The sequence below is a fragment of the Talpa europaea genome (genome assembly GCF_964194135.1).
Source record: "Talpa europaea genome assembly, chromosome: 7".
Lineage (NCBI taxonomy): Eukaryota > Metazoa > Chordata > Mammalia > Eulipotyphla > Talpidae > Talpa > Talpa europaea.
Window position 1 is genome coordinate 95,300,146 of NC_140074.1, and position 27,823 is coordinate 95,327,968.

At 36.6% G+C, this 27,823-nt stretch overlaps 1 protein-coding gene across 3 annotated transcripts in view; it reads left to right on the plus strand.

The window, feature by feature from the left end:
• The window catches only part of DNAH9 (dynein axonemal heavy chain 9), a gene marked incomplete at its 3' end in the record, with an annotated part of 308,650 nt that overhangs the window by 196,906 nt on the left and 83,921 nt on the right, over window positions 1-27,823 (plus strand). For all 3 annotated transcript variants that reach the window (XM_084236563.1, XM_084236562.1, XM_084236564.1), the window contains exons 46-49: window positions 7,852-7,994; window positions 8,662-8,823; window positions 9,027-9,260; window positions 16,126-16,386. In XM_084236563.1, coding sequence (XP_084092689.1) covers window positions 7,852-7,994; window positions 8,662-8,823; window positions 9,027-9,260; window positions 16,126-16,386 — 800 coding nt within the window. The remainder of the gene's footprint in view (window positions 1-7,851; window positions 7,995-8,661; window positions 8,824-9,026; window positions 9,261-16,125; window positions 16,387-27,823) is intronic.

The following is a 27,823-nucleotide window of genomic DNA, read 5'->3' on the forward strand; positions in this document are numbered from 1 at the left end:
CTCTAATCCATTCTTCTGTTGGCTTACAAATGTGTCTCTCTAAATCATAATTCCTTCATTAGTCCCTTACTGAACATAAAGTAATATCCAGGTCCCTTTCGTACAGGAAAAAAAAAAAAAAAACACCTGCATTGATCTGCTCTATTGTCTTGTAATTTCTAACTTCTTTAGATAATACTGTGACTTACTCACCTGTTCCTTTTGAACCTCATCCTTTTCTCTGTTTGAGTTAATTTGTACCTTAATACAAGATCTATCTTGAGTGCTATCTCTCATTGATCCGCTGACACCAGTAGGAATGAAAAACATCCTCATTTTCTATAGCACTCAATGGCTATATACACCCACATTGTATTGAAGCAACATTTATGAAAGGCACAGACAATGTTGTTGGTTAATCTTTTGTTATTAAATAATCCAGCTTAGGAAATAAAGCAATGTTGATATAATTACAGCTCTCTATAGAGAGGGTGTTATTTTCATCATTTATATTATCAGCAATTAACACATCTCCTGGCCCCTAGTTATATTCAGGAGACATTCTTTAAACTGAGGTATGTAATAACATGAAAATGATGAGCCATTTTACATATTAGATATGACTATTGCACATGTACTTTGAGAAGGTTTCTAGCCATGTAGAGACAGGAGCAGGGGTACTGAGACAGCCACCACACTCCCTTACTTTTTCTCCTTTGAGACCAGAGAAATGTTTTTGGAAACTACTATAATCTAGAAGGAGTCAAAGTCCTTTAATCAGTGTGAAGTTAACTGGTTTGTAGAGAACCTCTTAGCTTTGCTCTTTTTATCACCAAGCTCCAACTAACTAAACCATATTTTTTTTTAAATTGAGTTAATATGTGTTTACACCATTATTTGTGTTTTAGACATATAGGGTGTTCCCCTTCAGATGTTTTGACTACACCACATATACCACCCAAGGCACCCATGATCCACCCTATATCCTTTATGCTCTCTTCCCACTTTGTTCTCACCCTCCCCCTGCTGATAGTCACAGTTCTATAACTTTCTATGGTTTGTCGTTAGTTTGGCTTTATCTAATCCTTTATTTGATATCTCTATATTCCAAATATAAGTGCCACCATCTGGTATTTGTATTTCTCTTTCTCATTTATTTCTCTTAGCATAATCCCCTTTAGTTCCACCCATGTTGCTGCAAATGGCAAAAGTTTATCTTTTTATGACTGTGTAGTATTCCATCACATGCTTACCACATATTCCTGATCCACTTGTCTGTATTTGGACACTTTAGTTGGCTATTGTAAATAATGTTGCAATTAACATGAGCAGGATCTCCTTTCCCAATGCAGATGTGGTCACTAGACTAACACAGAGAAGATGATGATTACTCTGACTTACAAAATATTAAGACATTGCTTATTAACTGCATGAAGCCTATAAGCACTTGGAGACAGGAAATGGGTTTCCCAACTTTAGATCTTAGGAGGAAACTTTTCAAATATTTAAGTAACCTCTGCCTCTGTTCACATCACAAAACCCCTTGATCAATTCAGCTTCCCACTTTTAGCATCACTACCTACATTACACAGCAAGTGATAGGAATATTGTCAGGAGAAACTGGAAGAGCAAATGCAAAAATATTGCTTCCAATTCAGAGGTGCTCATTCTCAGATATTCCATCCAGTAATCTTCTTATGGATTCTTGGGATTTTGTGACCAAACTCCACTATCATAAGAGCATGGAAAAATCTCTAAATGGCTGGGGTGTTTCAACATCTTAGAACTAAGGGTATCACATAAATCAGGATCAGCAAACTTTCCTATTAAAGGTCAGAAAGTAATATTTTCAGCTTTGCAGATCAAGCAGTCACTGTCACAGCCACAGAACTCTGTCGTTAGAGTGTGAAAATAGCCATAAACAATACCTAAATGAATGAGAGTGACTGTGGCCATAAAACTATTTTATGGACAATAAAATTTGAACTTCATGTAATTTTCACATCATTAAGTATTATTATTTTAATTTTTAAACATTAAAAGCTATAAAAGAATTCCTAGTTTGCAGACCATACAAAAAGAAACAATGTGGCTGATTTAGTCTATAGATCATACTTTGCATAGTCATCAATATCCAATATCTTATACATAAAACACCAAAGGACATTAATCCTACATATTTCAAGTAAGAGAAAGGTGGAGAGTTCAAACTCTATATTACAGATATCCTAAGACCCAAGGGAATTCAAACTCTCATTGGAGGGTCTAATGTATTACTAGGCAAGGAAATGCAGTATCAGAAAGGTGAAGGAGAAAGGAAAACAGACCGCCACAGGCAGTGCCCTTAAACTGGATAAATGTAGTTCATGCCAATTCCATTTATGTTTCCTTTTTTAAAATTTCCCTGAATTCCTTTGCTCAACACATGCTGAATATCGTTTCATGGCAACTTTCTCTGACTCTATTTTTTTCAGATTAGGCTGAAATGGGATATTCCATTAGTCAGACCTTGATTTCTTTAAGTTGTAACACAGGGTATTTTACATGCATGCTATGAAATATCTTAATAAATGGAAATTAAATCAATTTGTCACATTAAAAGAATGATGATTTTCATGGTGATTCAATATTTTTATTTTGACCATTTAAATGATTAAGACTAATTAATATAAAACTTATCAGAACTTTGACTGGATTATTTTTATTGAATTACGTAGGCCAAAAACTTGTTGCAAAGTTGGCAAGAATTTCCTCCAGATACAGTAGTTTAAGAAAGTACAGTAGCTTCAATGACAGATAGGCTCATAATTCCCACCATTCTGATTAGTTATAGACCATTAACCAAACCAACATTTTTGTAGATCTCACCCAAATCCAAAAGGAAGTTGCATGGGTAGGGGTGGCCCCGTGACTTCTTTCATCTCTAGCATTTCTGTCACACTAGCATATGTTGGCTATGGAGGAAGGAAAAACAATGTGGATGAGAGAACCTTAAAGAACCATGCAATTTTAGTTCACATTGCTTCAACATCTACCTATAGCCTTGTTCTGGAAATATGAGTTTCTCTGATACCCATAAGAGATCTTGGAGCAAACCTCATTCACCTTCATATCATATCCAGTGTTTTCAAGATTTTAGCTATACCATTGCTTCCTTAAGTTTTCTCTCCCTCAATCTCACCCCTCTCATTGAAAAAACATGTCATTTAGTATCAACCTCACCACGACCTTTGTAGACCTCCAGTCTGTCTCCATTTCTTTGTACTTTTCCCTATTTTACAAGTCTTCCTTTCCAATGCCAACTTTTCCATCTGGTCTAGGAGCCACTCCCTGGTTCCTATCATTTTGTCCTATCTATTTTTCAATTTTTTAATTTACCTCATGTTTTCACATTCTAACCATGTACATTTATTTTTTCCCTTTATATTTCTCTATAAAATACTTTCAACATACAGAAAGCAATAGAACAAACATCCATGCAATTATGAGCAGTGTTGTAGAACACTGGCATGCATATGCAAAAGTAAGAGTCCAAAATATAAATCACTAAATTGTCTGGGGTGAGTGCTGCGGACAGGACAGCTGATGAAGTTCTCTGCCATTAACGAAGACTCAGAGTCTAAATGAATTTGCAATGGGGGGAGGCTAGGGAGAGTGCCATCGAGAGAAGCTCAGCCTTTCACTCTCCCAGACCAAGCTTTTATTGAAGATATGAACAAAGGAACAAGAAAATAGCATGCAATTGTGTTTTTGCTTATACAGATTAGTAAGTTACTGCTGAAAACAAGTATTCCTGGTTAGTAGGGAACACGCGCACAAGCCAGCACGTCCCTCAATTCTGGGAAGAAGTTGTTTGCAGAACTTCTAAGATCCTGGAACTCTGGGTGCAGAGTAAACAGGCATTCTCAGAAGACTCCAGCTCTCCTTAGGGTAATAGGCTGCCAAAATATGAGTATCTCAAATTTAATAAAATATGCCACCGGAGTAGTTGCACAGATTTACTCTCTGACTGACAGTGCATAACATCTGAATTCCTCCTAACCTCACCAACACTTGGTTTATTGGACATACTAATTTTTCCAAGGTCATAAAATGGAATCTCATTGTTTTCTTTTACCGCATTACTTGTTAGGCTGGTGCTTACTGACTATTCCTCTTTGGTAAGTTGCCTATTCATATAGTTTGTTCTTTTGCTCTTGGGTTCTTTGACTTTTTCTTATGGATTTACAAAAGTTCTTTATATATTTTGGATACTAATCCCTTTGTTTTATGGGTTATGACCTTTTTGAAATCTGTATCTGACTTTTATGCTTATGGTTTAGTTTAAATGTAAAAATTTAACAGATTTTTATGCTTTGTGCTTTTGTGTGTGCTGTTTCAGAAATTTTGTCCTATTGAATACAGAAAAAGATCTGTTTTATTTTTAATTATTATTGTCTTCCTTTTAACATTTCTGACTTTAATCTACCTGGAATTTATTTTGATAATATTCCATTTTTATTTTTGTAATATAAGCATTGAATAGCCCTATATCAATTGTACAGTGTGCAAATATTTTCTCCCATTCCATGGGACATCTCTTTGTTTTGGCTACTGTCTTTTTTGCTAGACAGAAGCTTTTGAGTTTAATGTCATCCTAACTGTTTATCAACAATCAAAAAAGATAAACTCATGCCATTTGCAGCAACACATTGTAGATGGAGCTGGAAGGGATTATGCTAAGTGAAATAAGTCAAAAAGAAAGAGGTAGGGAAAATGAACAAAGGGTCAAGACAAACACAGAATTTGCAGGTTGACCATAGAGTTGAGGCAAACAGCAAGGGAAAGGGAAAAAGAGGGGTCAAAATAGGGGAGGGAAGAGCCCAAGGACTGTTGTGATGGTTCATGGTGCTACAGTGGTGAGAACTCTGAGAACTACACCTGAGGGGAGAACAAAGATGTAAGAAAATGAAACGTAAAAAATAAATAAATAAATAATATTGAATTATACAAACATAATTTATTAACTAATTCATGCTGATTTTTAAATCAGTTTCATGTTTATTTCTAGATGTTTTCATTCATTGTTCTGTTCATTTATTTCACTACAAATTTCACATTATTTTAACTAATAGAGCTTTATAAGGAGACTTGATTTCTGGCAGGGCAATTATCCTCTTTCTGATTCTTCAGAAATGTCATGGACATTCTTTACCCTTTGCTCTTACATATAAATTTTAGAATATGCTTGTCAGGATCAGAAAAGAAAACCATTTGATTTGTTTTATTGCAATTGCATTTTTGTGATACTGGTAATACTGAGTCATCCACCCATGAACACAATATTTCTCTCCATTTATTTAAGGTTTTCTCTATGCCCTTCAACAATATGTTAGTTTCTACATCAAAAGCTTGCACATCTTTTTACATATTTATTACCACCTGTCTTTTAGTTTTTATGGGTATTCTAAATGATAACTTTTAAAATAACATGAACCTGCTGGAGAATAGAAATGCTGTTTTATTTCCAATATTTATTTTTTATCCAACAAGCTTGTTGTCAAAATTGTTTATTAGTTCTGATTGCTTATACATATATATTCTATTAAATATTCTATGTTCCTGATTTGAAAGAGAATATTTTAATAGCTCATGGTTGGGCATGATGTTTGCTTTGGGTATAGGATAGATATCTATTATCAGGTTAAGAAAAATCTCATATTTTCCTAGCATGCTAACAGTTTTAGAAATGTTACGCATCTGTTTTCATGATTATATTGCCTTACTTCTTTAATTTATTAATGTAAATTTTATAGGTTATTTTTGTAAATTACTTGTATAGAGTTTTCTAATATATTTTTTAAAGGTTTATTTTTATTTATGCATACAGGAGCTGGGGTCTAGGCCAGAGGTGGGAGAGGGGTGAGAGGATTTACCAGAGACAGAGTGGGGAGTCATGAAATACATGACTGAGGGAAGCATTGGGCAAGACAGGAGAGGACTGCTGCATCATGTGGGTCAGCTCCTTGGCCAGGGATCAAACTCAGGCCTCAGTGGCTGGCAATAGCTCAATAGCACTGACTTTAACCCCTGCACCACCGGGGAGGCCCAAGTTTTCCAATATTTAACTATCCTCACACTTCCAGAGTAAAGCCTACTTAATCATCATATATTTCTTTTTATATATTTAGTCAGGATTCTTAAATGTTTTACTACCTCACTAACATAGTATTTTATTTAGCTGTTAGGATTTTGCCAGTCTGGTAAAAAAAAAAAAATAGTTGTAAGCTACATTCCTATTGTTCTGAATAAGGTTGAGTGTCTGCTCATGTTTGCCAATATTATTTGTACAAACAAAAAAGTAAACATCGTTCTGATATCCATTTCTCTCATTACAAATGAGTTAAATCTTTTGTATATGTTTAAGAGACATTTGTATTTCCTATACTGATACATATAAATTGATAAACTGGATAAATAAAAAATTTACATGGTGAGAACACCATAGGCAAATTATAACACCACCACTGAAGAAACCAATGATGAAAATTTGTATTTTCCAATGAGACATACAAATGGCAAAGAAGAGTATGAAAAGGTGCTCAACATCACTAATCAACAGGCAATGAGAATCAAAATGGCAATGAGATTACCATCTCACACTTGTTAGGATGACTATTATCAAAAAAAAAAAAAAAAGAAGAAATAATAAGTGCTGATAAAGATGTGGAGAAAATTTTGAATTATTTTTATATATTTTTTTCCATCTGTGTCTTCAATTATTGATCTTTTCCTTTATTTGTCATTTCTTTATGTATTAAGAAGATAACTATTAAATGAGTTAAACGTATTTTTCTTTTTTTTAACTTTTTTTTGGTTAGAACATTTCAATTCTTGTCTTTTAGCAAATTTCAATTATGTGATACAGTATAATCAACTATAGTCACCATGATATACATTAGATCCTCAGACCTTATCACTGAAAATTTGAATTCTTTTACCAACCTCTCTCTATTTCCCCCATCCTCCAGTCCCTGGTAACAACCTTTCTACTCTTGTTTCTATGAGTTTGGCATTTTTTAAGATCACATGTAAATGATACCATATATTTGTCTTTCTCTAGCAAGTTTCACTTAGCATAATGCTGTTGCAACAAATTTCTTTCTCCTAAAGCATATCGATTTAAAATAAAATCCTTCCTCATTCTGTAATTATAAAAGTATTTCCCTCATTTTTTCTATCATTTTCATGGCTTTTAAAAGTTAAATCATTGATTCATTTGGAATTTATCCTACTGTACAGTATAATATAAAGATCCAACCACAGGGTTTTTCCCCCAGACCTCTGTTTTCCTACTTCCAAACATTCAATAATTCATCTTTTCCCCATTGATTTAGGATGCAATTATTATCACACACTAAATTCCAAGGAGCCATCCCTGTTCTTGCTCCTTTATTTAAAGATAGCTTATCCTTCTTAAATATATGGATTTAGCTTATGTTTCTCATGACCTTTTCTCACACAGTCTTACAACTATTTTGCAACTGTTTTATTTATCCTACTAAATATTAAGCTCATTAGGAGCATTTATGATAATATTAGTTAGTAAATAAAAGCTTTAAGCAAAAGAAGGCAATTGAAAGATTTTTGTGTTACCCACTGCTAACTCGGGACAAGAGGGTGCTGTATACTCTGTTCCATTCTTTAAGCTGTCATACTTCTACCCTTGGTTTGAAGTAGATGAGGTGTCTGTCCAGTTTTACCAGCAGTAAGTAAAGGAGCATGCCCTAAAATCCAAAGCCTAAGTCTCAAGTCAGGCGGGATAACCTCCCATATCCAACTGTACTGCCCAGAGATCCCAAAGTTGCCCACCTGTGCTCTGTCTCTTCCCAGGAGAGATACCAGATCTCTACCCTGATGATGAAGTTGAAAATATTATAAGCAATGTGAGAAATGAAGTCAAGAGCCAAGGTCTGGTTGACAACAGAGAGAACTGCTGGAAGTTCTTCATAGACCGTGTCCGACGACAACTAAAGGTATAGAAGGATCTACTGCCCAACAGAGGGAGGATCAAGGATGGTTCATAGGATTCTCTACTAATATTTTGGACACAAGCAGGAGTGGGCGGTTAGGATGCAATGCTCTTCTCATCCTGAATACCTTTGCAAAGACAACTATCTCATCCGTTCCATGGATAGCAACCTCCCTCTTGCCTCATGCAGGCTAGGGGTTCTTCATTTCTTGCCTAAAAAAACTATCAGTTAACTTGGGGACCTCCGTGGTGGTGCAAGGGGTTAAGTCTCAACACTATGAAGCTATCCACAGCCACTGCAGCACAAGTTCAATCCAGGGCCAGGGAGCTAACCCACATGGTGCAGCAGACCACTCCTGTCTCATCCACTGCTTCCCTCAGCAGTGTATTTCAGTAAATCTGCCTATTCTGCTCCCCACTCTGTCTCTGGTCAGTCCTCTCACCCTCCGCTCCTCTGGCCTGTACCCCAGTTCTTGTATGCATAAATAAATAAATCTTAAATAAAAACTATCAGTAATATAAGCATTTTTGTCTCTGTTGGATGTGCTTCCCAATTTTCTAGGAGCTAAAGAATCCAAAGCCCCTCACTGTCTCTCTACAAGCCCCTCGCTGTCTCTCTGTAAGTACTTCACTGATACCTTCTTGTTCTCCCCACCCTTTTGACTTTTTAGGTTACTCTCTGCTTCTCTCCTGTGGGGAACAAGCTGAGGGTGCGCAGCAGGAAATTCCCAGCCATTGTGAACTGTACAGCTATTGACTGGTTCCATGAGTGGCCTCAGCAGGCATTAGAGTCTGTCAGCCTCCGCTTTTTGCAGAATACAGAGAGTATTGAGGTAAGAAGGAACAGGAGACACTCTTCAGGAACCTCTCTACCTCAAGGTACAAGAAATTCATTGTGAAGAATCTCAGGGTTAATGTTTAGGCTTGGAGAGAGTTCTTGGAACACAACTTTCCACGTGGTGAAGCAATGCATCAGGTGGGCCATCACCTCCAATCGTCATGTTGAGATAATCTATTTCCTTCTCTTTGACTTTAGCCCACAGTCAAGCAGTCTATTAGCAAGTTCATGGCTTTCGTCCACACAAGTGTGAACCAAACCTCGAAGTCTTATCTGAGCAATGAGCAGCGCTACAACTACACAACCCCCAAGTCATTTCTGGAGTTCATCAGACTCTACCAAAGTTTGCTGCAAAAGAATGGAAAAGAGCTCAAATCCAAAATGGAGCGGCTGGAGAATGGGCTGCTTAAGCTCCACAGCACATCAGCCCAGGTGAGCAACAGCCTTTCGATCTCTCCTGCCTTTGGGATGCTCAGAGGGAATGGGAGCAGCCCCTTCCAGATCATAGGAGGGATCACAATCAAGGTCCAGGAGTTGTTTATGGTTTTCCAGAAGCCCTAGTGTCATAAGCAAAAGTGCCCAAGGTTAAGGTGTGGGTCTTCCAGCAGAAGTGCTCATCCTCAACTTCAGGTCTGGTCTGCTCTCCCTCATGAACTCTAGAACCCCTGAAGTACCTCTTCTCTCCTTTACCATCTTCCTCTTTTACCTTACTTTCCCTTCCTCTCCCATCCATTTTCTTTCCTTCTTCAAAAACAAGAGAGTTGAATTATTGAGAGAAATGGTTACAGGGTCATACCAATTTTCCTTTGTCTTTCTTGTTTTATTGTATTATTTGTCAGTCATTGGAACTTAATTTATTAAATAACTCCTGTCTCATTTTATGCATTTCTTTGTGTATTCCTCAGTGGTTGGCCACCAAAAGGAGATCTTGTATTTCTCTTACTCTTCTAAATGGAACAAGTTTATTTCAATTTGTTGTTCTCCCCTTGAGAATTGGGGACAACTCTAGTACCTTCTCTGCTTCTATTCATGCCCATCAAATATTGCTGGTTCTTTGATGGTCCCTTCTTGTGCTCTGTTTATCAGTAGTAGAATTGGCTTCTCATTAAGATGGCAAAATTTCATACATTTGCACAATTGAGCTAAAATTGTGAGCAATGTAATTCGTGGACATCACATGTTCATATAAATAACTATGCCTATCATTTGCTGTTGTTTTCTCAGAAGTTTGTCTTTTAGAATAGCTCTTTTGAACTTCCTCTTTTTGACTTATCCTGTCTCCCCACTTCAGTTTCTTGATTCATAGATGTTATATGTCTAAAGAATTTCTGTTCATTTAATGGTATGCAGTGAGCCCTTGCAACCTATATACAGTCTTTCTTCTGCTTGGGAAACTTTTACATTATGTGGTTTTGTTCATCTGATCTGGCATCTCCTTCAGGAGTAATGATGAGCTGGATGGCTTCCTTGTGCCCCATGTCTATTATGTTCTCACTCATTGTTTCAATCCCTTTGGTCTTTTTACTCTACTTTCTAGGAGAGCTTTTCAATTTTACCATCAGTAATACTAATTTAATAGTGTGTAATAATGCTTCTGCTTCTTATGATTCCAGTGAAGAATTCAATTATACTATTACATTTTTAATATCCTAACAGCCATGTTCATCTCGTCCTTTTTCCCTTTCCAACACATCCTACTGCTTTTTTTATTTAAGTCTGATTTCCTGTAACTGTATCACAGAAAACTTTTTACTAATCATGTCAAACAGCTTCTTCCATAATTTTTGTAGCTCCAGCAATGAATTAATTTCATAGCTGTATTCTTTTTAATCTTCTAGAAGATGATTCCCTTCCTTACTCTTTATTTTCATAGAAGACCTTTTTTATTTTTCATTTACTTTCAGGCATAGTGAGATCTGTTTAAACTCAATGTCTTTGAAGTAGCCTGTGACAATTATGAAGCTATTGTCCATTTCTATCAAAACCCCTTCTTAGATCTATAGTTCGGGGCAGGTTAGATTCTGCTCACCTTTACATTTATCTTATAGTGCTTACCCCTGTATAACATATTATATAATTTACTTATTTGTTGTGTCTATTTTTTTTTTTAAAGATTTATTTATTTATTTATACAAGCACTGGGTACAGTCAGAAGCGCGGGAGGGTGAGAGAATTCACCAGAGCCAGAGCGGGGAGCAGAGCAGGCAGAAGGACTGAAGTACACTGCTGAGGGGAGCAGCGGGCGGCAGGAGAGGTCTGCGCACCATGTGGGACCCTCCCTCGGTGGCCGGGGAGCAGCGGGTATTGAACCGGCGCTGCAGAGGCTGCGGGCAGCTTCGCAACCCAGCGCTCAACCGCTGCGCCACCGGGGAGGCCCTGTTGTGTCTATTTTTTGTTGTCTATCTTCATCTGTCGATTACAAGTTCTAAAAGGACTTGAATCCTGTCTGGTTTTTTTGCTGATGTATCATAAGTGCCTACAACAGTGTCTGCTCAGTGGGTATTCTTAATTACTTTCTGATGACTGAATAGCATTCTTCTTAGTCTTTCTGATTATGTTCTGACAGCACTCTCCAACAGAAATATTATCCCAGTCATGTATGTGTGTGAATTTAAATTATGCAGTAGCTGCATCAAAAAAAGTAAAATGGCACAAGTGAATTTTATTTAATGGTACAATTTTATTATACATATAATTTTATTATTTTATCATATATTTCAGTAATATAATTTATTTGACCCAATATATCCAAAATGTTATCTTATCACTTTAAAATGTAACCAATGTAAAAAAGTTATTAATGAATTGATTTCCTTTTTTTCCTATAAGATTTCAAAAACTAGTATATATGGTTATACTTATAGTGCATCTTAATTGGGAAAAATACACATTTTAAGAGCTCACACACTACATGGGACTAGTGTCTACCAACCTAGCCAGCATAGCTCTGGGCCCACCACTATCCTGCTCCTAAAGTGATATTTCTCAAATTGTAGTCTGAATGTTCTCTTTTGTAGATCTTAATAGTTTAGATGTTACAGATCAGATTCAGGAATAGCTCTTTCAGAATTCTTATAATTGTATGCTTGCATATTACTCCACCTTTTCTTACTACCACATTGTACCCTGGAGTCCAGCAGTACTCTTCTCAGTTCCCCCAGAGTGCTATAGCAGACTCACATTTCAATGTCTACATATGCGTGTGCTCCCACTTTGTCAGCTTGTCATTGACAAGACCTAAGCTCTCTCCCTCCCTCCCCTGACCCAGAAGCCCTTTCTAAGACTTGAGCATGTTTACATCCCTTTCTTTGTTGCTCCATCCTCAAATTATGTTTCTTCTATTGCTATACATCATGCTATGCTACTTATATATCATGCTATGCTGTTTGCATAGCATGTCATACTGTTATCAGTCCTTCAGGGGCAGAAATCTGGTTTCATTGGCTCGTGATAGATAGTCTATAAATGGCTAAATAAATGGTAGCTGAGTATATGGCAGACAGATAGGCAAAGAAACAAATGATCAAGTTCTAAAACCACCTACAAGCTCAGAGAGTGGGGACGGAAGATGGTTGTTCGCAACACTGTGTACATGGTCTATATTCTACAAATACTAACTGATGATTATAATGATGAGTTTCTAACTCTTATATAAACCCATCATTTGAAATTGTCTCACTTGTAGAAAAGGTCTAACGTGCATTATCATAATCTTGGCGTGAGGGCAGTGACTTGAGTGACAGGGCATCAGTGTCCTACTATCCAATTATGACTGAAGGTTAAATAAATCTCACAGCTCTGGCTCCAATAGCCTCTAAGTTCATTTGGTAATGACAGTGGTAACAATAACAATAATTAACAACTGTATCATTATTGAAAGTTTATAAACTTGCTTAGGCCCAGTTGGTAAAACATCAAATTTATTTTTCTATAACTGAATACAGATTAGATCTGAATCCATCTTTTTCATCTGAGAGTAGAAACCTCCTAATCTTGCATTTTAGATTAACTTGGTTACTTCAGGTTCAAAACTTCGGTCTTGGGAGGGTATTCAGTTCAGGGTTCTAACTTCTTCTCAGGGTTGTTTCCCTCTTAAGGGTCTTTTCTCTTTCTCATCTCTGTGGTGGTATTGGGTTTCAAGCAGCAGATGCCAAACAACATGGTGTGTTCCTCAGTTCTCATTGGCTCTTATGACAGTGGCTGGTCCTGCTGAGTCTTTAGGTGGCATCTTCTGTCTTTGCTGTAGCTTCAACTGAAAACTTCACAGTTGGTATAACTGTGTTCTCTCTTTTGGCTTCAGTCTCACTTCATATTTCACTGATACCCTCAGAACCCACTGTCATCCCAGCTTTTGTACCTAACTCAGGTGTACTCCTAATAAAAAAGGCTATTGAACTGAAGAAATGTTCACAAAAGGCCTGAAGGCTGTTGCCAATTCCCTGCATATGGGATTTACTCCACAAATCTGTCAATCTGGAAACTTTAACATTTAGTTAATCTTGAGGTTTCAAATAGTCTCAGGCCGCCAAACTTACTGAAGCTGACAGTTTAATCAGTTGTGATGTATTTGCCAGTACTCTTGGTTGCCAGTGAAAAAACTAACTAAATTCACTTAGCAAAAACAAATAAAAATGAAATGAAAAATATGGAAAGAGAGACGTGAGGAAGAGGGGAGGGGAGAAGGAAGGAAGGAAAGGAGAGGAGGAGAAGAGAGGAAAGTGAGGGGAAGAAGAGAACAGCGAAGGGGAGGGGAAGAGAAGGGAGGGGAGTTGATGGCAACTGACCATAATCCAACTGATTTTGCCTAGACTGTTGTTTAGGCAAAACAACAGGATAAAATTAAAAGAAATTAATTGATTCATAAAATGAAAATTCAGATATAGAGAACTGGACTGGCTACTCAGTCAACGTCCCTGTTCAGACAGGCAATCTCCATAACTCTAACAACCTCCAACTTAAATTAGTTTTGCAACCCCACTATAAAAAGGAATGTCTCTTTCCCAGTATTTTCTACCAACTTCCTGGACGGAAGTTCATTGGCTCTGATTGGCCACTTTGGGCCATTGGTTTACCCATAGTTGAATCCATCTCTATGACTAGGACACTCCAATTGACCAATTCAGGATCAAATAAGAACCACCAGAGTAAGCTTCACCCAAGTGACAAGGACTTGGAAAGGAAGAGGAGAGCACCAAAGGAAAATCAAACTATGATACCAGAACAGGAATGGAAAGTAGTTATTAGACAGGCAGCATAACAGATGTCTACTACAGGTGGGAGCCATGTGTAAGAGGAAAGCCAGCTTGACATTGAAATTCATATCAGAAAATGGGGTGACTATATGGACTCCAAGTTAAGGAGGATATCTCTAGCCCTCCAACCCCTAGAGGAGAATTTATTGCCATTGATTTTCCTGGGTTCACTTTTTTTCTGGCACTTTGGTAAAAAGGTCATAGAAAGCTTGGTCTCTTGTTTTAGCATCTTGTACCTGGTGCTTGAAGAAGAAAGTGTCTCTCACTACCATCTTGTCGTCACCCACTCTAATTGACATTCTTCCCCTTACCACACATGATCAATACTCATGGGGCCCACCAGACTGAGGGAAAGGGTGTCTTCAATGTTTATATTAGTCTCCCTCTTAATCTTCCAAGTGTCTACAGAAGAAGAGATCCAAAATATAGCTCAGGTGGTTTGAATAGGGAAAACAAGAGAAAAAATTAAGTAACTTATTTTAATTCCCTGTTCAGTTGTAGAAGAGCCATACAATAAACCTGAGTTATGCCTTCTCTGTAGTTTGACAGGGGGCAGCCTAATTCTGACTGGCAGGGCTCATGTCACTCCATGTCAGGGCTTAAGAGCTATAAAGCTCCCATTCACAGAGCTTGCAATGATTTACCTTGAGATCTTAAACTGTATCTGCAATCAACAAAACAAACAACAATAATAACAAAAAAAAACTTCAATTTTCTCAAATCTCCCAAGCTTTAAAAAGGAACAAAAAGTTACTGGTGTGTTTGCTGACTGCAGTGATTATGTGGTTCAATCATTTTGATTTACAATTGCATCTTTGTACTGGTAGAAATAACTCTCTGCAGCTGAACAACGGGAGATGGAAATGGATTAACCTTCCAACATGGGACTATAAGACGTGTTCCAGGGAGCAGGCCTCCATTTGAGGTTAATGCAAAGTCTCCAGTTTCTATGAATACACAAAATTAAAGAGCATTCTTTTTTTTTTTTGCTTTCCTTTTCTTTTCTTTTGATCTGCTATGAAAGGCAAATTATCAGCAGTGTCTAAGCCTCTGCTTTATTTTTCCCCTTATGCATTTTGCATCATAAAGCATTTGAATCTGTTTGACATGTTCCAGGAGCTCTGAAGTAATCTTTGGTTTTACATGAAATAGACTGCAGAGAAATGAGAGACCAGAGGTCATTCTGGAATGTAAATTGTACGGGCCATATTGCAAATAAAAATGACTTTTTTACTTTCCAGAAATAAATAGATCTGAGTCTTTTTGCACTGGAAAGGCCAGTATATTAGGCCAGTGATTCTCAAACCTCAGCAGGCATCAAAATCACCCAATGGTCTGTTAAAACACAGATTGCTGGTCTCCACCTCCAGAATTTCTGATTTAATAGATTCAGAGTGAGGCCTGAGATTTTGCATTTCCAGCAAGTACCAGATAATACATATCAGTATCATACATACTAATGAGGAGTCCCACCATACACTACTGGCCCCTATGGAGAGTCCCACCATACTCGACTGATCTGTATTTAGATTAAAAAAAAAAAAAAAAAAAAAAAAAACAACTGTTTCTCCATCTCTGGCTAATCAGAGAAATAGATCATAGAAAGTTTCCCAGGTGCTAATATCCCATCACTTTGTTACTGCTTAAGAAATGCCTATGACTTCAGGGGCTGGATGGGGAGCCTTTGAGATTCTTGAGATTCTTGCCATTGATTCCTGAGATTCTTGAGATTCTTGCTGTGCTACTCTACCTGGTCATCTATTTCTTGTAAGAATTGTGGAAATAAATGAAGACTAATCAAATAAGAACAAGCAAAGGCTATTTATTCAGTTTTCTAAAGTCAACCACTTTACTTCCATTTGGCAGAGACTCAAACTCAGGCAGAAGTATGGGGACGTTTGACAGTGGAGAAAAGGCAAAATCTCAGATGAGCCCTAATTGAAGATTGTTGGCCTGGGAAAACTGGAAGTGGGCCAACTAGAAGTAGGGCTTCCTATGTGATTGGTTCAGGGTGCATGTTAGACCTTGTTGCTTCTCTGCTCCAGGTGGATGATCTAAAAGCCAAGCTGGCCACCCAGGAAGTGGAGTTGAAGCAGAAGAATGAAGATGCAGACAAACTAATTCATGTAGTAGGTGTAGAGACTGACAAAGTGAGCAGAGAAAAAGCCATTGCAGATGAAGAGGAGCAGAAGGTGGCCCTCATCATGCTAGAGGTGAAGCAGAAGCAGAAGGACTGTGAGGAAGACCTGGCCAAAGCAGAGCCAGCACTCACAGCAGCCCAGGCAGCTCTCAACACTCTCAATAAGGTAAGAGGGTTGTCTTCTGTGCCTACTTACCCTTTATCCCCCAGTGGGAGGAGCCTTCTTTATCTGACCTAAAGACAAATTGGGGTCCTGATGTTCCAAATAGATACAAGGTCAAAGCTGGGAGGACTTAGTACAGGCTCCTGCTGTCACTGGTTTATTCACTGAGCAAAGAAACTGCTATTTAAACTGACTGTATGTCAAGCTCCATAAGCTACCAATAGAATCCTTGAGATGTGAACTTTAGAACCAATCAGGACAGGAGCGGTCAACTGGTACAGCTTCTTCCCATTACAATGAGAAAGCCAGGGCTCAGAGAGAAGACCTGTCTTGTGTGGAGTCACAAACCCCAATATTTTTAAAGCCAAAGATTTGACCTCACGTCTTCAGAATCTAAGCCCAGAAATCTTCCAGTTATGTGTCCCTGGTCACTTTACCCATTGTGTGCTATATAATACATGAGATTTTAAGTGCCCATGAAAATCCTTAAGACATGAGATTAAAATAATGTACTGGCTCCAAAATATGAAAAAAAATCTACAAAATCAAAATCAGGCAGCATTCAACTAAATAGCAACAATAAGGCAATATGTGTGTCAACTAAATTCAATCCATTTACATAACTATTTGGTGAAACAAGCATGACTCTTAAGTATTTATAAGACCATTTTATCTGATTTCAAATTAAATCTATGTGTTCAAGGGAGAATATGGTTCAATACTTCTGTCATTTTTCACACTTAACCTCCTTTGCCATTTGATAACCATGATTAAGGGACAAAGGGAGGAAGAGGAAAAGGGGGAAAGATGCTTATGCCATCAGGGGTTGCCATGAGAGAAGGACTAAGAAGCTGGCCCTTTCTCTATCAGGGTGCTTGCATAGGCTCTTTGGAAACCCTCCAAAGAGGGATCTCTCCTCTAAAGATTGTTTTCTCCTCCTTTGCCTGAGAGGCTAGCAATCCCTTGCCCCTTCTCATGGCCAACTTGATCAAGGTCTAAGACAACTTATCCAGCTCTACCATTCAAGCAGCTCACCTCTGGAGAGCTGTTCTCCTTTGCCCCAAACATGTTCTGGGAGTGTCAGCTACCTGTGCAGTATTACTGTCCCTACCGACGCTCTCAGGAAGCTAGCCAAGCTCCAGATGTAGACCTCAGTCTACTGTGCACTAGCGATATAGTCTACTGCATCATTCAAACTACAGGAGAATCACGTAAGCTGCCCAAGTGGTCTCCTTAATTCCCTTCCTTTAGACTTGATGTAAAAAGGGCAGATGCCCCACATCTTCCTTTAAAGGCAGAATAGGAGTGAGTCACCCTCAACTCTCACTAAAATTTCTTAACCCACCTTCTGTACTCTTCTATATCTCAGTGTAGATAAAGGGTTTAAGAGTCAAAAAATTAGTATTCTGAAACCTTTCACTAGGTCTGTATAACCATCTCATATCTCACTTTGGAAAGTAGAACCTGTTGGCTTACCGCCTCAGCAAATCTGAGAGTAAACTAGCTACATTATAAAATCCTACTACATGAAATATATATAAATTGTCTTTAATGTGAGATGAGTGTGTTTTAGTATTTCTTGTAATGTAAGAGGGAGTCTCTAGGATCTAAATAAAGGGCTTTACCTTACCCTCTACCCTGCATCAATAGAAAAAATAAGATTTCTCTCTACTAGGAACTCCTGGATATTGTCAAATAGATCAGGAATTGGAGGTGTAGCTCAATTATTTCATCACTTCTCAGCTTGATCCTTTTAATACAGCCAGGCCAGACTTCTCTCTGGACCCTCACAGTCACATCATTTCCACCTCTAGATTTTGATTAGACTATGCTACCCCTCCCCTATTTCTCATCTCACATTTCTTCTTCTTTTATTATATTCTATCTAAATCCTACCCATGTTTTAAAATCAAATTTACTTTATAGATCATTCTAGATCCCCTTTTGCTGATTTTTAGTGTACAAAACATGGGACCACTTTATTTATGTACGCTCCTGTAATGTTCACTGATCATTTCTCATCAATAAGACTGTCTTTCATAAGACCTTTTGACACAGGGATTCTATTATCTAAAATGAGCTGAGCCCAAATATTGACTGTACTCTTTGGACCTGGGAATTATTGTGCCTTCTCTGAGCCTTTGTTTCCTCATCTGTAAAATTGTGGTGATCACAACATTCAGCCATTACAGTGTTAAATGAGATAATGTATGCAAAGTTGCTAACAGATGACAAATGTTCCATAAATGTTTGCTATTATTGTTTTTCATATCATTTGTAACCAGTGTTATCTCTTCTACTTCCACAAAACTATAAATACAATGAGCACCCATAAACAATTTTATTTAATTTGATGACTGGTTAGTTGATTGATTAAACATATAGAGATGTGACTTATGGAAACAATGGGGTAGGATTGGCAGGGAGTATTTGAGACACAGCAGGAAGATCAGTAGTGAAAATGGTACTAGTGAAAATAGTACTAGAGTTGACGTGTATCTCAGTCACAAAATAACTTCATTTTTAATGAGAGCCTACTATGTGCCAGGCCATATAATGTGTACTTTCCTATAACTATCAGTGTAGCCTGGAACAAGTCACTGAAGTCCTTAATCCCTCGGTTTGTTTTCTCTATTACATAGAAAGGAGCAAATAGGCATTAAAGGGTTCTTTGTGTCACATACAAATTCTACCTTCAAAGTATATCCATAATTCAAGGGTTTTATAGCCTCTTTACTGCTACCACTTTGGTCCTAGCCACCATCCTCTCTTCCCAGAGCCTCTCACCAGGTCGCTCTGCTTCTACCCTTCTTCCAATGATGCCTTTGAGAAAAAGGAGTCTGAGTAATTTTTTTAAAACAGCAGTTTGACCCTATCAATTCTCTCTGTTCACAATATTCTAATGGTTTACCATTGCATTCAGAACAAAATCCAAAATTATCACCATAACTTATAAGGACTTATATAATTTTGTCTGTCCATCTCTTCTTCAATATGCCTCTTCTATGCCACATCAAATGACTGTTCCTCCCATCATTCTACTCCACTCACACTGATCTTCCTGCTGTGTCTCAAATATTCCCTGCCAATCCTACTCCAGGCCTTTAAGCTAGCGATTGTCTCTGTGTGGAGTATTCGCCTCCCAGGTATCCCCATGGTTCCCTCCTCCTCTTCTTTAAGAAGAATGTCACCTTATTGGGAAAATAAAATAAAATTACTTATTAATTTCAGAAAAAAATAGGCTTTACAAAAAAGAAAACACAGTCCAAGGCAAACAATTTTTATAATAATAATAATCATGTATACTGTATGTTGATTATATTGAAATTTTATACACACATAATGGGGTGGGCACTGGGAGGGAAAAGAGGGCAGTAAAACTAATGAAATAGTCATCCTTTACAATAGTAAGTCACTTGATAATATCTAAAGTTTTTTTTAAAAAAACAGCGTAAGTATGTTTATCAGCATAGGTAATGATGGCGGAAGTTGTACATGGCGATTGGAGTTGAAGCCTTGTGGCACTATTTGAATTGGTAAACTATACCTTTATGACATCAACAGACATAGACATTTACAATTTTCAATATTGTGAGAGCACAGAAGACGGCATTGCTCACTGCCTGCCCAGGTAGGAACTAGGAAGGAGAAAGTCCGGGGAACAAGGAATGCAGGAGTGAGTATTTTCCTTGATGGAGAAGGAGATAGAAAAGACCAGCCCACTTTTACAAAGACGTGGATGCCTGAAAGGATGTGGCATGTATGAACTGTGGGTATACAAGTAGGTGCCTCAGAAAGTGACATGGAGATGAATCTCTAAAGGTTGGTGGAGTAATATTGTTAGCAGCCCCATGGAATCACTAAAGAGGGGACTAGTGTTTACCATATGCAGGTTGCAACCCATTAATGGGTCTCATGCAGTATATTTTGTTGGTGGAGAACAGAGCGTCACACTGATCACATGCATGAAGGGATGTACTATTGATTCATGGCCCCCGGAGTAGCCTCAAACTCTTTGCATTCATTGGACTATGGTACTGAAGGACCACTTTTCTGTTTTCTCATCATTTTCAATGTTAACAATAACTCTAGTTAATACATAAAGAATACCTGTAAATCAGAACTTGGTAGTAAGAGTCTGCACATTTTAAGTCTCTGTTTTGGCATTTTTATTTCACTTTTATAGCTAACCTGAAATTAATCCAGTATAACTTTTCCTGCTTTATTTGAAGAATGGTTTTGCTTGTAATTTCATGGCCATTTTCACCCTACAACGTTATTTGAAATTTCCTATTTCCTGTGCATTTTTACACTGACTTTGCTTTTTATTATACAAATACCATATGATGGCATTTTCAGTGTTAAAAATAATTCACATAATGTAGTCTACATAGGGTAAAATATAAAGTCACTCTTATTTCTGATTCAGCCCCAGTTCTCTCCCATGAGAAAATTCCTATAATAGCTTGGAGTGTATCTATTCCAGGAAATTTTCTATGCATTTATATTTACACAAATGCATGTATAAAATATATTTTAAATGCAAATGAATAATACCAACTTATTTTCCCTTGTGAAATAAGATTATTTCATGCCAACACATTCACTGAAACTTCATTTACTTAATACTTCATAATATTCCATGCTAGAGGTGAACTCTATTTTATTTAACTATTTACTTACTATGGAGTGTTTAATTTCTCTTTTTTCCAATACAAATACCCTTGTGCATATATCTTTATTGTGTCTGTGCAACTGTTTGTGTGGACCAAATAAGAAGTATAGTTGTTTGGTTGAACAATGTGGCAGGTTGAATAATGCCCCCTCCCCAATGATATTCACATCCTAACCTCTGGAACCTGTGAATGTTCTACATATGACAAAAATGACTTTGCAGGTATGATTAAATCAAGGATCTTAAAATGAGGAGATTATCCTGGATTACCCAGGTAGGTCCTAAATGCAGTCAAGAAGGGCAGCAGAAGGTGAGAAAAGCTGATGTGATGTGGTGCCATGACCCCACTAAGGAGGTCAACTTCTAGAAGCTGTAAAGACAAGGAAGGATTTTCCCCTTATGTCCTCCAGAAGGAACCAGACTTGCCAACACCTTGATATTAGGATTTCTGACCTCTAAAACTATAAGATAATAAGTTCATATTGTTTTAAGACAGCAAATTCATGGTAAATTTGTTACAGAAGCAATAGGGAAATCATAAAAACAGTATGTTCTTTTTAAATAAGTAATGATAAATTTCTGTCCAAAGTTACAGCGCCTTTGCAATTATGAATGCTGCTTTCCCCACAACCCTGCCAATCTTAAAATATTTTCAGTCATTTTAATTTTTCTCAATAATAAAAAAACATTTTTCATTTTTAAGAATTTTAAATGATTTCATTCTACTGGAATTGGGCACCTTTTCAAATATTTATATTTCTTTTGTCCATTGCTTGTTCAGATTCTATGTCCATTTTCTTATAAGATAGCTTCCTTTTCCCTTTTGATTTATTACAGTTTTTCTTCATAAATTTTTATTATTAATCTCTTGATATGTATGTTACAAATATAATCTTTATCATTTGAGTAACTTAATATTAGAAAAATAATATAAAAATAGATTTTGTAATCAAATAATTTTCAGAGTAGGTTTATACTGCTGAGCAGACTTCTTTCTTACAAGACTTCTTAAGACTTCTGTTATGTCATAAACTCAATACTAGCAATGATAGAAATAGCTAAAGGAAATAAACCCTCAAGTTAATCTAATTTATGAGTAGTGACATAGATACCTTTATCTCTCTGTCTTTACTACTTCTCAGCCTCTTAGCTAGGACCAAGTGAAGATATCTACATAAAGTACTAAAAAAAATAACTAACAATCTTTTCAAATACTAATATGCTTACCAACTGGTAAGTTTTCCATTTATAAGACTATTCATATAAACATATCCAGCCATGTGTCAAAGAAGAAAAGATATATGGTTATTTTGAGAGAAGTCAAATTGTACTTACTATATTTCAACCTCCATTCCTTTTTTTTATTTTTTATTTAAATATTTTATTTTATATAATTCTTACATCTTTTTTCATCTTTGCACAATGTATGCATTTTCATTTTGGTTATATTCCCCATACAATTGCACCCCCACCCCTTATTTTGACTCTAGTCCTTCCTTTTCCCGTCCCTCCCCGCCCCGTAGTGTGTCTCTGGTTTATAGTTACTTGTTGATTTTGATTTTTACTTTGTATTGATTAGTCTTTTTCCTGGTCTCTTATTTAGGTTTTCTAGATTCCTGCTATGAGTGAGACCATCTGGTATTTTTCTTTTTCTTTCTGACATATTTCTCTGAGCATGATCCCTTCTAGCTCCATCCATGTTGCTGCAAACTGCATGTGTTTATCGTTTTTGATTGCTGAGTAATATTCCATTGTGTATATGTAACACATCCTTTTGATCCAGTCATCTATTTTTGGGCATTTGAGTTGTTTCCAAAGCTTAGCTATTGTAAATACTGCTGCTATAAATATAGGGGTGCAGGTGCCCTTTGGAATTACTGTTTCTGTGTCATTTGGGTAAATACCTAGGAGTGGAATTGCTGGATCATATGGAAGCTCTATGTTTAGTAGGTCCAGAAATCTCCACACAGCTCTCCATAGTGGTTGGACCAGTTTGCACTCCCGCCAGCAGTGCAGAAGAGTTCCTTTTTCTCCACAACCTCGCCAACATTTGTTGTTGCTAGTTTTTTTAATATGTCTTATTCTCACTGGTGTGAGATGGTATCTCATGGTAGTTTTGATTTGCATTTTCCTGATTACAGGTGATGTTGAACATTTTTTCATATGCCTGTTAGCCATTTGCATTTCCTCTTCAGAGAAGTTTCTTTTTAGCTCTTCTGCCCATTTTTTGACTGGATTATTTTCTTTTTGTTGAGTCTCATCAGCTCTTTGCAGATTTTTGTGATCAGTCCTTCATTGTTAGTGTTGGGTGCAAAAATTTTCTCCCAGTCGGTGGGGTTTCTCTTTGTTTTGGTTATTGTCTCTTTTTCTGTACAGAAGCTCTTTAATTTGATGTAGTCCCAGATGTTGATCTTTGCCTTCACTATCACTGCTTTGGGTGATGTGTCTGTAAAGATGTCTTTGAGGTGCATGTCATGTAGTGTTTTGCCTATATTTCCTTCTATGTATTTTATGGTTTCAGGTCTTATGTCTAGTTCTTTAATACATTTTGAGTTGGTTTTTGTGCATGGTGTGAGGTAGTAGTCAAGTTTCATTCTTTTGCATGTAGCAACCCAGTTTTCCCAGCACCATTTATTGAACAAACTTTCTTTGCGCCAATGCATATTCTTTGCTCCTTTGTCAAAGATTAGTTGACCATAAATCTGTGGGTTTATTTCTGGGTTTTCTATTCGATTCCATTGGTCTGTGTGTCTGTTCTGGTTCCAATACCATGCAGTTTTCATGATTATGGCTTTGTAGTATAGTTTGAAGTCTGGGAGTGTGATGCCTCCATTCCCTTCTTTCTTTTTCAAAAGAGCTTTGGCTATTTGGGGTTTTTTTATGGCTCCATATGAATTTCATCAATAATTGTTCTATTTCTTTGAAGAATATCATTGAAATTTTAATTGGAATAGTATTGAATCTGTAGATTGCTTTTGGTAGGATGGCCATTTTGATAATGTTAATTCTTCCAATCCATGAGCAGGGTATGTTTTCCCATTTCTTTGTGTCTTCTTCTATTTCTTTTAACAGTGTTTTATAGTTCTCTTTGGATAGGTCCTTTACCTCTTTTGTTAGATTTATTCCCAAGTATTTGATTTTTTTTTGTTTTGATAATAAAAGGGATTTTTTTTTAATTTCTTCTTCTTCATATTTATAGTTCGTGTATAGGAAGGCTACTGATTTGTGCATGTTGATTTTGTATCCTGCCACTTTACTGAACTGATTGATGAGTTGAATTAGTTTTTCTGTGGAGTTTTTGGGGTTCTCTATTATATTATCATATCATCTGCAAATAGTGATAGTTTAACTTCTTCTTTTCCTATTTGGATTCCTTGTATGTGTTTCTCTTGTCTTATTGCTCTGGCTAGGCCTTTCAATATTATATTGAAAAGCAGTGGTGAGAGTGGACATCCTTGTCTTGTTCCAGATCTTAATGGAATTGCTTTCAGCTTTTCACCATTGAGAATGATGCTGGCTGTTGGCTTGTCATAGATGGCCTTTATGATGTTGAGGTATGTTCCTTGTATCCCAAGAATTTCAAGGGCTTTTATCATGAATGGGTTTTGTACTTTATCAAATGCTTTCTCAGCATCTATTGATATTATCATATGGTTTTTATATTTCTTTTTGTTGATGTGTTGGATAATGTTGATTTAATTTCGGATGTTGAACCATCCTTTTGTCCCTGGAATGAATCCTACTTGGTCATGGTAAATTATCTTATGGATACATTGTTGGTATTGATAGCTAAAATTTTATTGAGGATTTTTTCATCAGTGTTCATTAGAGAGATTGGCCTGTAGTTTTCTTTTTCTGTGTTGTCCTTGTTCAGTTTTGGTATTAGTGTAATGTTGGCTTCATAGAACGTGTTTGGTATTATCCCTTCCTTCTCAATTTTTTGGAAGAGTTTGTGAAGGATAGGCACTAATTGGTCTCTGAATGTTTGGTAGAATTCATTTGTAAATTCATCAGGTCCTGGGCTTTTGTTTTGGGGAAGGTTTTTGATTACCATTTTAATTTTGCTGTGTGTAATTGTCAACCTCCATTCCTTATTAAAACTCTTAGTTAAGTAGAAATAAAAGATTTATTTGAATGTTTTGCTAATAGCAACCAATCCCAATCTAAGAGCAAAACCTCCTTTCTAATGATTGAAGATCAGAGGCATTCCCATTAACAGGGAAGAAACACAATAATACCCACTTCCATACTAATACAAAAAAAAAAAAGTCATAGACTGTCTAGCCAAAGTGATAATAAATGAAAATGGTAATTATGTAAATATTTTAAAATGACAGACAAATGTATTATTATTCATAGATGTCATCAAAATACAATAAAACAAATTAAAAGGAAGGGCTAACAGCCCATTACAAAATAATTACAGAACTTAATAGTTTTCCTAATATCATCAGTGGCCAGTTAGGAAATACAGTATTTTCAAAATAAAATCAGAGCATTAGCTACAAATAAGCATAAATAAATTTGTTGAGACTATGTGAATAAAATTACATATCTTTGTTTTGTGCGTGTATATATATATATATATATACACCAAGTGTGTGTGTGTGTGTGTATGGAAGTTTATATATGGAAGATTCAATGTTATAAATATCACTACTCACTCTCTAATCAAATAATTGCAAAGTTAAATGTAAATCTAAAGTCCAATTTCCATTATTGGTTTGTTTTTAATTCCATTCAAAGTTTATGTCCTATAATTCATTTATAAAGATTTAATAAACTGTCTAACAAATGGTAGTGGCTAAATAAATTATGGCCCATCTAAATGAAATAAAACTGTGCAAACATGATTTAAAATCATATTTGCCAAAAATATTAATGATGAAAAAGTTTAAGATAAAATTTTCAATGAAAATCATATTCAAAAAATAGTATAAACAGTGACTGAAAAGTTCTTGTTTTGTTGAATATAAAAAATAGTATGTACGTGATGTATATGTATATATGAATGATACAGATATTTTCATAAATGTTCATACATACTAATTTATTATGTTTTTTTCTAGATAGCTAGCTATAACTAATATTTATCTCTTCATAGTAAAATTATGAATGATTCTTGTTTTCACTTTTATCTTTGCTAAATATTTCACAAGAAATATTTACTCTTTTAATAAAAGTACAAAACAGTGTTATTTGTAAAATAGTTAAGAATGGAAAGTGGGCCTCCCCTGGTGGCGCAGGCAGTTGAGCGCAGCGCTGTGAAGCTGTCTGCAGCCTCTGCAGCACCGGTTCCATCCAGGCCAGCCGGCGAGGGTCCCACATGACTCCGCAGAACTCTCCTGTTGCAACCGCTGCTCCCCTCAGCAGTGCATTTCGTCAGTCTGCCTGTTCTGTTCCTCGCTCTGTCTTGGTGAATCCTCTCACCCTTCCGTGGATCTGGCCTATACCCCACCTCTTGTATAAATAAATAAATAAATAAATCTTAAAAAAAAAAGGATAAGAAAGACATGAAACTATAAAAGAACTAGAAGTTACCATAAGATCAGATCAATTTTAATATATGTAGAAGGACTTTCTAAGCAAAAACAAAGAAGATCATTTGGGAAAAAGTTACCAAATTTGACTACATAAAACTAAATTTCTGTAAGTCACATGTCACCACATATAGCGGTGGTCCCCAAGGGCTACCCCTTGGGGGTATCCTAGGTGTGTAGCAGGTCAGGCCATCTAGTTTGTGAAATTACCCTTCATGACTTTGACACAGTGATGAAATCAGCTACACTTTTCTCAAATGTCTCCCCCCATATTATCACTGAACATCACTAACAATTTTTTTTAATTTCAAAAGAAAAAAATGAATGATTACCAGAGGCAACGTGTTTAAATGTTTAAAAGACAGTTGCACACCTCCTTAGAGCCAACTCCAAGTCCACCCTCCCCATATACAGAAAATTCTTTGTACTTACTTCAGTTACGTTTTTTGTCACTAAAACCAACAGTCATTATTAGTTTATAGATCTATATATATGAATATAAAAGGCTGGATAATTTATATTGAAATATTAACAATGACATATCTGGGTTATAGAATTCAATTTCATCATATATTTTTATATTTTCTTGATTCAATACATGTTAAACTTAAACTATTTTTAAATTGTTGCAATTTTGTTTCTGATTGTATTTTCTCACTCTTTCTCCCCATGGAGGCCACTACAGCAGGTAGGCTAGTTCACCTCCCACACCTATGCAGCCCTTCATTCCTGCCCCTGACAGGATTGTCATGACCAAATGAGAGAACAGTTGCGAAAGCAAATGGAGCATTTCCCAGGTGTTTCCATTAGGCACTAGAATTCTCCTCGCTTATAGATTTCCAGATCCAAAAGCACCCCAAATTAACTTGGCACAAGGATCCAATCTTCAAAATCAAGTTTCCCCCACACTTACAAAATCAGTGCCAAAGCAAGTGCTTTTGAGGAAAGAAACTCTTCATTGATGGTCACAACAAAACTTAAGTCAAATTCGTCTGCATCTATGACCTCATTTCACCTACAGATTAATGGGGCCCCCTGCTCCAGATTTTCAGGTGAAAATACTGAGGCCTAGAAAGTTTAAATGATGTGCCAAGGTCAAGTCTTTTCATATCTTTCTGGTGCCAGTAAACTTGAAGCAAAGGACAAAACCTCATGTAGACAGAGACAGCCACCGTACAGGATGTAAATACCTTTCTGTCTGAATCTGTTCTTGGCAGAAAATGCC